We start from the raw sequence: 10945 nt of genomic DNA, 5'->3' as shown, positions 1-10945 counted from the left end.
CTCCCCGTCCTTCTCCCCCGGCCGCGGCGGAGGGCAGGGAGAGCGGCTTTGTTAAACTAGGACAATGCGATGCGTCCCCCCCCCCGCTAATGACAGACCGTTCCTTAGCAACGCAGGGGGGGATTTTCAGAGAAGATCCGAGCGCCGGGATGAGGATATAAACTCTGCTCTTCTCCCTCCCGGGGAACTCACCAAAGAGGCGCCTCTCCTTTTGTCCAGCGTCTAATTTTTGCGTACGAGAGGCAAGCGGGAAGTCTGAGAGAGCGGCTCCCCGATGGCTGGCTGGCTGCCTCCCCCCGCGCCCCCCCTGCCCGGGCGCCCCGCTCCCCCCGTACACGCTACGGGCATCATTTAAAGGGAAGCCCCGAGTGGGATCAGTCAGCTCCCTGCGTGCGTATGCAGGTGCCTGAGGAGGGGACCGGTGGGCAGAAGGGTGATCCAGGCAGCCGGGGCTTTCCTCCTCCGCCTACACCTTGAGGGAAAGTAGCTTTCGTCTCTCATTTTTTTTTTTTTTTTTTTTTTTTTTTTTCGGTTCTGACTTTGGGCAAGGGAGGGAGGGAAAGCAGATTGTGCCCAACTCCTTGCTGAGATGAAACGGTCGATGAGAAGAGGTCTCCTTGTCACAGGCACAAAGGCCACCTCCGCCTGGCAGCATGGTGCTGAAATCTAACCCTAGCATCATTCTCTTGTGCTCTTTCCTGCCCAGTGACTACATCATTGAGGAGAAGACGGCCGTGCTGCAGAAGAGGGAGCATGAGGGATTCGGGTTTGTGTTGCGAGGGGCCAAAGGTAAGGGCTGCTTCTTTCGCCGGGTCCCGGGGCTGGGAGGGAAAGCTCCTTCTCCTGGCTCTGGCTGCTGCCGGGGACCCCTTTTGGCTGCGCCAAGCTGCATGGGGGTCTCCGGGGGGAGTCTCCTCTCCCTCTCCTGCGGCTGGGCAGTGGCTCCTCCCGGGGCCGTGGGGAGCAGGGACAATGCCCCCCGGGGCAGACGTGCTCCTCTGGCACCTCCCGGGGCGTTCCTGGGTGCCGGTGTTGGTGGCTCTGCCTTTGTAGAGTTCTCTCTCACTCCTGCCGGTTCCCCGGGCGTGCGAAGCGCGTGTGCTGTGTCTCAGGTGTGGATGGGAGCCCCGTGGGGCAGGGCCCGTGTCCTCCATGGCTTTTTGTTTGGTTTTTTTTTAAATTATGCTTGAAGTATTTCACTATCCTTTGGCTGGGTGGAGCTGGGGGTCCTTCTCCTGGGAGCCCTGGCTGTGCTGGGGTTCAGCCCCCGTGTGAGGGCACGCCAGTAGGTGTCTGTCCTGCAGCCCCCACCATTCCCTCCACCCTGTGGTGCCCGGCAGCCTCTGCTCCCACCCGGGGCACGCGTCCCCTGTGAGCCCTGGAGCCCCTGAGCTCCTGCAGCTGGTGCCTTGGACCCACTTGTCACCGGGGGCTCCTCTTGCCAGAAACCCATCGTTTTTGCTACCAAGAAAAATAAAAAAAGAGTCCCTTGGGGACTGGTAATGAAGGTGCTCGTGTTCATGTAGGGACAGGCTCGAGCAGGTCCACCTCTGGCTGTGGGGTTCTCTCTCCTGCAGGCTGGGGAGAGGTGGGGGATGTCAGGAAGGCAGCTGCGGGCAGCGGTGCTGCCTCCCTCCCCTCCCTGCACCCAGGCTGCGAGATGCAGGAGGGAGAGCGTAACCGGGCGGCTGCCAGCTCCTGTGGTGGTGCTGCTCCTCTCCTGGACCTCAGCGTGCCTGAAGATGGTTGGGATTTGGGCTTTAGACTTGGGTCTGGTTTTCTGTGGGGCTTCCTGAAGTGTCTTTGTTCTGTCCGTGTCGTGACAGGGCTGTGTGCCGGTGGGTGTGTTTGCGTCCCTGTCGGAATATGGTTGCTGTCTCTTCCTCCCCTTCCCTAGGTGTGTGACATACGTGTCTGTCCGTGTGCTGCTCACATCGGTCTGTGTAATGTGAAGTGAAACTTCAGGGCTCAAAATGGCATCCATTTTTTTTTTTTGCCAGATCAGACTTGCAGCTATTGTGTTTGGAAAAACGGGATAAATCTTGTCCTGCTTCCTTTTCTCTTTCTTTTTTTCCTTGCATTCCCTCCCTCCTAACGTTTGCGGGGTCTGTATTTCCTTTGTCTGCTGATGCTGAAGGAGAGGACTCGGAGGGGATGAGGCAGTGGGCGTGATGCTGTGTGGGACCGGGGTCTGGCTCGGGGTCTCGCAGCCGGCGTTGCTGCAGGGGGCACCGAGCAGCACGGGGCTGCAGAGGCCGTGGCTCGGAAGCCCTGGCAGGGTGGGCACGGTCTGTCATGCCCACCTGAGTCTGCTGAAGCCCCTTGGGCAGCTGAGTGTGGTGGCTCTGAGTCACCCCCACATTTCCCAGCCGCTCAGCCGGGTGCTTTGTGCTGCCGTGGGGTTTAAGCTGGAGGGAGCATTGGGACTCTGTCTTGGCCCCGTCGGTGTCACCACCGCTCACCCTTCCTTTAGACACTGTGTGCAAACGCCTTGTGGGGTGAAACGGAGAAGGGGTCTGAAAACGGGAGGGACCAGAGCATCAGCAAAGTCCCTGCAGAGGGAGGGAGCTGGTTTTTAGGTGAGGCTCAGCGGGGAGATCCTCAGAGGAAACTGCACTTGGTGCTGCAGAGGATGGTGAATATCCTGCATGGCTGCTAGCGCTCTGCCTGAGGGTTGGTTCCTTCCCAATCCCAAATTTTCCTGTCTGTGTGAGCTGCCCTATCAGCTGCACCCCCGGCAGAGACCGTGCTCCATCACCCCGGGGAGCTGGTCCTTCCCAATCTGTCCCATCCCCACCTCTGTCCAGAACTGGGAGGAGGTGATATCCCAGTCAAACCAGCTGAGCGTTCAGACAAGGGTTGTTTTACCCTGGTCCCTGCAGGGGATGAGCTGCAGCTTTTGGACGTGGGACTCGCCTGCAGCCACTGCCTGGGGAGTCACGTGGAGCAGATGGGAAGGGGTGTCGCAGCCCCTTCACGCAGCGCTGTGGTGGAAAGCGAGGAGCAGGTGGACTCACCTCTTCATTTCTTGGCCCAGAGAGACCCTCCCTGCCTCTCACGTGTGCAAATGAGAGACCTGGGCTCGAAATGTGGAAAGATGGTATTTCTTGGCTTGTAGTGTCTTCTGTGCCTGGACTGGAGCAACCTCTGTCTTCCTGGCTGACCTGACCACAGATCAGGCACTGTCTATTTACTAACAAGATTCATAAAATATTCACACCTACTTCCCCGGGGCCATCCCTGTAAGCAGTGGTTGTTACAGCTGATACGGTGACTGCCCCTCACATGGTCTCAGCAGATCCACGCTGCCGGTTTCCTGGGCAGAGGAATGGTGTTCTGGGGCCAGTTCATGCTCACTGGGGTCTGGGCATGGTGGGTTCTGGGGAAGTGCTAGAGGGACATGCAGTCCCTGACTTGGGAATTTACTCTCTAAGAACGGAATAGATAATTTTATGAATAGGCTCTCCTGGTATCTTCTGCCCACCATGGCCTCCCCGAGCCCTCCTGCTGTCTTCTGCCCACCATGGCTTCCCCAGGTTCTCCTGCTCCCCTCTGCCCTCCATGGCCTTTCTGCCCCTCAGTGCCCCTCCTGTGTCCGCTGTGGGTCCATCCATTTCAGCTGAACCACTGAGGAGCATTTGTCAAGCCAACAGGTCACAGCTTGTCACCACAGTGTCCATCCGTGGGACTCGGCGATGGCGGGGGCCAGTCTGTGCCCCAGCCCTGTCCCTCCCAGCTGGGCTGCAGCAGGGTCCTGTGGCAGCCGTTGCTGTCCCCCACCCCGTGGTCACTCCAGAGCACTCCCAGCAGTGTCTTCTTGTGTCCAGCATGGCCAGAGAACTGGACACTGTGTCCTCAGCCTCAGCCCTGTGCCTGGAAGTCCCCTCAGCCATCGCCAGTGCCCCTGTGCCCACGCCTGGCCGTGGGTGAGCTTGTGCATGGCACGCTGGGTCCCACCTCTAGTGGTGCCGTTCAGCGGTGACTCGGTCCTGCGGCCAAGACACCTGCTCCCTTCACCAGCTCCCACTGGTTTTTTCCCATGTTTTCTCCACAAGAAGGTTAAAGTTTGATGTTCAGCACCAGATGTGAGTGTTTGCATCCCTTGGTGTAAAGACCAGCCAGAGCAAGTGGTGTTGCAGTGATGGAGACATCTCCTTGGGTGAATTCAGTGATCCCACCACCCAAGTGCAGAACTTGCTTGAGCAACCTGATCTGGTGGGAGATGTCCCTGCCAGGGCAGAGGGTTGGAACTAGATGATCTTTAAGGTCCCTTCCAACCCAAACCATTCTGTGATTCTAGGATGTGCAGCAGTGTATCATTCAGTGAAATTCAGTGAAATTTACCTGCCTGGAGGCAGTCCTGAGTAACATGCTCTTCCTCTAGGCAATCCTGCTTCAGCAGGGGAGTTGGACTAGATGATCTCTATGGTCCCTTCCAACTCTAAAAATTCAGTGAAATTCAGTGAAATTTGAGGGGAGTTTAGTTTTGTTTCCTGTCCACCACTTGGCATGAGGACCTCAGGCTCAGAAGGCTCTGCAAGCTGAGTTTTGGTGCTGTGAAGTTCCTGCTGCTGGGTCTCCTTGACCTGACGGGTCTCTGAGAGCCACAGCTCCTGCCCTGCACAGCCCTGGGGCTGCGGTGAGGGAAGTACGGTCAAAGCTTGAGGATCCATGGAATCATTCAAGGCCAAGTTGGATGTGGCTCTGAGCGGGTCTGCAGTGCCGATGGCATGAAGTTCCATGGAAATGGAAGAGCTGACTGTTGGGTTTCAGAACTTGGCCCTGGTGCAGAGGAGTGCTGTGACACTTTGTGACCCTCAGAATGGACAGAAACTGGGACTGGAGCTGTTCGGACACAGCACGTCAAGCACCAAGCCTGTCATCTGTGTTAGGGGTGGTGTCTTCATTATGCAGGTATAATGGAAAATGAGAAACAAGGCCCAGTCTCGGTAAGGCAAATGCTACTTATGACCCACCTTTTATAGTAGCCTTAGAAATTAAAAAATTCAGGAGCTGATTTTAAATAACTGCTGTAGTACCCTTTTCTCCCTGCCCCAAGTACACGTTCTCCGTTGGAGCTCGTTGTCTGTTGACCACCCTGGGAGCAGGTCCCTGCTGCTCCAGCGCTCTGGGGACTGGAACAGCCGTGTGCGCCCTCCTGCCCCCGCCTTTAACTGGGACACTCCTTTGCCCTCAGGATTTTAGGTGGGAAGTACCAAGGCAGCTAGGGTATTATTTTATTTTTCACTCTGTAAATGTGTTCCCGGTGAAATAACTGGGATCTTAACAATTTGCTCTGCTTGAATTAACTTGTAATATCTTTCACTGCTAAGCTTGGCTGGTAATAGAGGTAACTTGTCCAAAAAAAGCAGTATTTGCAAAGAATAGAATGGAGTATTTTCAGTTGGAAAGGACCTACAACAATCATCTATTCCAGCTGCCTGACCAGTTCAGGGCCAGAAGGTAAAGCATGGCTTTAAAGGCATTTTCCAGCTGCCTCATAAACACTGACAGACTTGGGGCATCTCTCCAGGAAGCCTCTTCGGGGGTTTGACCACACTCTTAGTAAAGAAGAGCTTCCTCCTGGTGCAGCTTTGAGCCATTCCCAGGTGTCCTGTCCCTGGATCCTGGGCAGAAGAGCTCAGCACCTCCTTCTCCACGTCCCTCCTCAGGAAGCTGCAGAGCCATGAGGTGGCTCCTCAGCCTCCTTCTCTCCAAACCAAACTCCAACCCAGAGCCCCCAGCCGCTCCCCAGAGGACATCCCTTCTAGCCCTTCACCAACCTGGTTGCCCTCCTCTGGACCATTCCAGGACCTTCATGTCCTTCTCCAATGGTGGGTCCCAGAGCTGCACACAGAGCTCCAGGTGAGGCCACCCCAGCGCTGAGCACAGTGGGACCATCCCCGATGGCCGGTTGTCCCGTGTTTGATGCCCCCTGGGATGGGGATTGTCCTCTTGGTGCTGGACGTCCCAGTGCTGTGGCATGGGTGTCCTTCAGGATGTCACTGTGACAGAAGACACTGATGTCTTCCCAGGAGCAGTGGCATGATGAAGGCATTGCCAACCCCTCTCAGGGACACCCCGCCATGCCTCAGGGGGCTGTTGGTGCCCCTGTGCCATGGGGCAGGGCACTGCCGGGCCTTCCCCCTCAGACCCCTGCTGTTGAGGGTCCTCTCAAAGCCACCTGGGGCTTCTTAGTGACCTGGTGTTCCAAGGTGGTGTCCCTGGTATGATCAGTCCAGAGAGGGGACTGTTGAGACCAGGAAATGGCCACCGTGGTCATGTTGCACGAGTGAAGCTGTAGTGTCAAAGTGATAATCGCTCCTCGAGAGGCACGAGCTCTGCTTCCTGGGACTTAAAGTCATGAGGTTTTGCAATGAACAGAGACCTCCTTGTTAGGAAATTTTACCTCATTACCAGCGAGAATTTCTGTAATTTAATTCCAAACCTTTTGATTTAGTTTTCCCTTTGCCACTTGGATAAGGGCCTCCTTCAATTTCATTTCCTTCCTGGGCAGGGACTTACAGATGAATTGTCACCGAATTATGTACTTCTGACCTAAAGCTTTCCCTGTGGGCTCTGGTCTGGAAACCGTATTTTGGAGGGTCTTGTCCCAAACTGGTTTTTATGGACACTGGTCTGCTGTGCTCAGCCTTCGCCCGGGCCTCCATGGGAGGCAGAGGACAGGATTCCCAGGCTCTATGGGGAGTGTTGGTGTCCTCCTCTTCCATCACTGGGGCTTACAACCAGCTCTGATCCCTGAGGTTGGTCCTGGTTAATAATTCTTGTTCTTGTGTGAACAGCAGGTGGAGGGAGGTCATCCTGCCCCTCTGCTCTGCCCTGGGGGCAGCTGGAGCACTGGGACCAGTGCTGGGCTCCCCAGTTGCAGAAGGCCAGGGAAGTGGTGGAGAGGGCAGAGCAACGGGCTGCCAAGATGGTGAGGCGCCTAGAGCATCTCTGTGCTGAGGAAAGGCTGAGGGACTTGGGTGTGTTTAGTGTGGAGAAGAGCAGAGGGAGGGGGGATGTGCTCAAGGCCTGGCAATCCTTCCCGGGGGGGTGTCAGGCGGGTGGGCCCAGGCTTTTCCCAGCGGTGCCCAGGGCCAGGCCAAGAGGGAACGGGCACCAAGTGGAGCAGGGGAAGCTCCATGGGAACACCCTGAGGAGGCCGTTGTTTGGTGTGAGGGTGGCAGAGGCCTGGCAGAGGCTGCCCAGAGAGGTGGTGGAGTCTCCTTCTCTGGAGACATTGCAACCCCCCTGGAGACGTTGCTGTGGGAGCTGCTGTGGGTGCCCCTGCTCTGGCAGGGGGTTGGCCTGGGTGCTCTCCAGAGGTCCCTGCCAACCCCACATCACTCTGGGGTTCTGTGATTCTCTTCTGTTGGTGTTGGGGCTGTAGGGAAATGGCTGGGCAGCTGATGAGGCTGAGATTAGGCTAATGAAGAGAGGGCAGAGAACGACTGGACGTGACACGAGAGAGAGGACGTGACAGTGGGGAGGGACTGACCAAGTCACAGCTTTGGAGGAATCATGGCGTGCCATCAGGGTGGATGGATGCTGTAAGTGGCCAAACTACAGTTGAGTGATGGGGAATATGGGAGACCTTCGGGGATAACCTCTCAGTGATGCCAGGTAGGGCTAAATTACCTCAGTAATGATATTGGAAATACCAGATTTGAGTGCAGATGTAGGAGAACTGGGGTGGGTGAGGAAAAGTAGCTAGAGGCAGATCGTTCATTTGGGAGGGATAAGAGCAGCAAAAAGGAGTGTCAATAACCAAGAAAAAGGCAGGTGAATGGTTTGGCAGGAGCTTCTGCTGGGTGCTTGGTCACCACAGCCCACATCAGGGCGATAAACCACATCTGTCCTTCTTACCATCCCTCTGCATCCGACCTACTCCTTGGTCTATGGCTGTCGTCCAGCAGGACCACCCTAGGGATGGATCAAGCATCTTGGTGCCGGGCTGGTGCCTGCTCCAGTGTGGGCATCTGTCCACCACCTCCAACAGATGGCCATGAGGTGTCAGTTGGGGCTTCTCCTATAGCAGTGGGCTTTCTGTCCACCCCTTGCCTTTGCCAGACCACTGTTCTCCAGAGGTGCTTCTGCCCCTTCCAGCAGACTCTGGTGGTTTGGAAGGAGGTAGCCCTACCACCAAGGTCCCCTGCACATGGTTTGTAGGTGCTCCCTAGGGTTGCTGTCAAAATACATTTCATTTGGTTCTGTTATGAGAAGACATGTTAGGAAGCATTTCTTTACCAAGAGTGTGGTCAAACCCTGGAAGAGGCTTCCTGGAGCGTTGGTCAAGACTGTCAGTGTTTAAGACACATTTGGACAATGCCCTTAATAACATGCTTTAACTTGGCCAGCCCTGAATAGATCAGGCTGTTGGACAGGATGATCATTGTAGGTCCCTTCCAACTGAAATACTCCCATTCCATTCCATATGTGGTTGGACTAGATGACCTTAAAGGTCCCTTCCAACCGAGGCAGTTCTATGATTCTGTACCCTTCAGCTGAACAGGTAGGGCAGGGTTGGGCCTTAGCCCCAGGGACGAGCTGGTTTTTACAACTTTTCTGGCACTTCCCAGGAGATGTTAGTTCCGTGTACTGCAGGAGAGCTGCTCCCTTTGCTGGTCCTTTGCAGTCAGGCCCAGAGCAGTCTCAGTGCTGGCCAGGAACGAGCACAGCACTGATGTATTTGATTAAAAGCCGCTGTAAGGGCAAGTTCTGGACCACGGGAGCACATTTTCCCCTGTATTGCTGGAGTCTGAGTGAGTTGAGGCAGGTGGGATGCCCAGTGCTGGGTTCCACCTCACCTGTAGGTCCCAGCTCCTCCATCCATGGCCTGATGCACCTGGAGCAGTGAGTCCTGCCTGGAAGAGGGGTGGGTTAGTTTAATCTGACTGGCCCATTGCTAGAGCTTCTTTCTGATTCCCTGTGACTGGGTGCTGGGACTGCGGGCAGGGGCAGGGTTTCCTCTGCCTGTGTTTTCCTCTCCTGTATTAAATTATGCTTCCAGCGTTTGTTCCGTATGGAAATGGTTCTGACTCGAGGATGCGTTTTCTTGTTTACTGAATCTTTAAGGCACTAGTGACACTTTACAAATCGCGTGGTGTGGCGTGCAGTTACTGGAGATGGATGGCTCCCAGCCCACGGACATGGCGAGCCTGGAGTCCTCCTGTCACTCATCAGTAATGCTGGGGACAGAATTGGCCATGAGGCTGGGTTTCCTGGGTCAATTTTATCTGTATTCCCTATCCGTTTGTGTCTTTGATTACCAATACAAAGAGTGACATCCTTGAGCTGTCCCTCAGATGGCTCTGGGCCATGATTTGGGATTTCCCCCTGTCCCCTCAGCCCCATGGGGGGGAAACGGGGGGCAGAGCTTCTGAACGGTGGGATTGCGGTGGGGGAAGCCCGATGGGGTGTGTGGAGCTGCTGTGATACGTGGTGCCCTCGCCTCAGGTTCCTTCTCCTGCCTGGGAAACGCAGTAAATTGTCATCTGTCCAGCTCTGTCCTCCCCGGGGATCAGGACTTCCACTTAACCTTTTCATGAATTAATTAGGACGCATGTACGATGGGAAGGCAGTGCTGGTGTGTCGGGATGATGTTCCTGCTTTAGGAAGTACAGTGCTCATCTTCTGTGGAGACCGTGTGTCTCGTTCTCATTATATATATAATTTATTTGACATTCAGGGAGCCTGAGTCTTCCTTTTTCTCATTTTCAGAGGTTTAGGCAATACCCGAGGTCTTTCTCACCTTACACCCCGTAAGTCAATGGGCACCTGGTTCTGCAGCTACAGTCTGCAGAAAGGTCCTGTTTGTGGTTCTTGGAACTTGAGAGTGTGGAAAGGACTTGCTGGCCAACGCTGATCCAAAGAGCTGAATTTAATGCTGGGGAAGGATTTGGAGAAATCAAATGTTACGTTGGCATTTCTAAAGATAGGTAGGATGACTTGTCAACTGTTTGCCACTCAAGCTAACTTCCATCAAAGGAAGAAGTCGTGGAAAGCTGGTGATAAAAAAATCTGAGCGTAATCAGATCATTCAGCATATTAACAACTTGTCAGGCAAACTGTGCTTTGGTCTGGTGCTAGCCGGTGGCTATCTGATTTAGCAGAAAAAATCTTGCATAAAAGCTGTAAATAAAATAATTAAAAAGCAGTATGGTAAATGATGGAAATATTTTTATCTGTATAAAATCAGTGTCTATACGTTTTGCAGAAATGGAAGGGAATGTAGGTCACGTTTGCTGGAGTGACCTGACATCAAAGGAGATGGATGCACAAGATCATCTGCTGACTCTCTAATTAGATCTACTGCTTCATTAGGGTTTTGACACAGCTCTTAGAAATACTTTGTTTTGATAATGGACTGAGAGTGATGGATAACTTACCTAGGTCTGTCCATACAATACGTCATTATCTATATTACTAACAAAAGTAAACCCTGCTTTCTGCATACATCAGCTGAGGTGAGGGGTGGACCTGCAGGGACCTCTGTTGAAGGCTCTGGCCCTTGTGCATGGTAGCAGACGAGATAATTGTGGGCTTTCCTGACGTGCTTGTCGCATTTCTCCAAGTCAAACAGTTTGTTCCAGCACCATCAGCCACTAAGGAAGACATTTGGTGCTTGATTTCTCAGAACGTTATCCTGGATCCCTCAGTGCAGTCCCTGCTCTGGCCAAGAGTGTCCTTTTACAGCTGGCTTTTCTGAAGGAAGATGAGACGGTGGATCCTGCATGGACCAAAGATTCATGTGAGCAAAAGCCACCTCCATCAGTCTGCTGAAAAGCCCTGAGTGAGAACCTTCAGTTCTCCTGGCCCCAGAATTGCTGGCCTGGGCAGGGTTTGGGGAGCATCTCTCCATCTTGGGTTCCTGGGCTGTGGGTGTGTGTGAGCCAGATGTTCATGCAGCTGTGGTCTCGCTGGGGCATTTCTTACCAACCGC

General features: G+C 54.3%; 1 protein-coding gene across 1 annotated transcript in view; it reads left to right on the top strand.

Annotated features, from left to right (window-relative positions):
• Window positions 1-10945, top strand: part of SHANK3 (SH3 and multiple ankyrin repeat domains 3) — a 323589-nt gene that overhangs the window by 240475 nt on the left and 72169 nt on the right. The window contains exon 15 of the mRNA XM_014961953.1: window positions 707-789. Coding sequence (XP_014817439.1) covers window positions 707-789 — 83 coding nt within the window. The remainder of the gene's footprint in view (window positions 1-706; window positions 790-10945) is intronic.

Source organism: Calidris pugnax, unplaced genomic scaffold (genome assembly GCF_001431845.1).
Source record: "Calidris pugnax isolate Ruff unplaced genomic scaffold, ASM143184v1 scaffold459, whole genome shotgun sequence".
Taxonomy (NCBI): Eukaryota; Metazoa; Chordata; class Aves; order Charadriiformes; family Scolopacidae; genus Calidris; species Calidris pugnax.
This window is presented reverse-complemented; position numbering and strand designations above follow the sequence as displayed.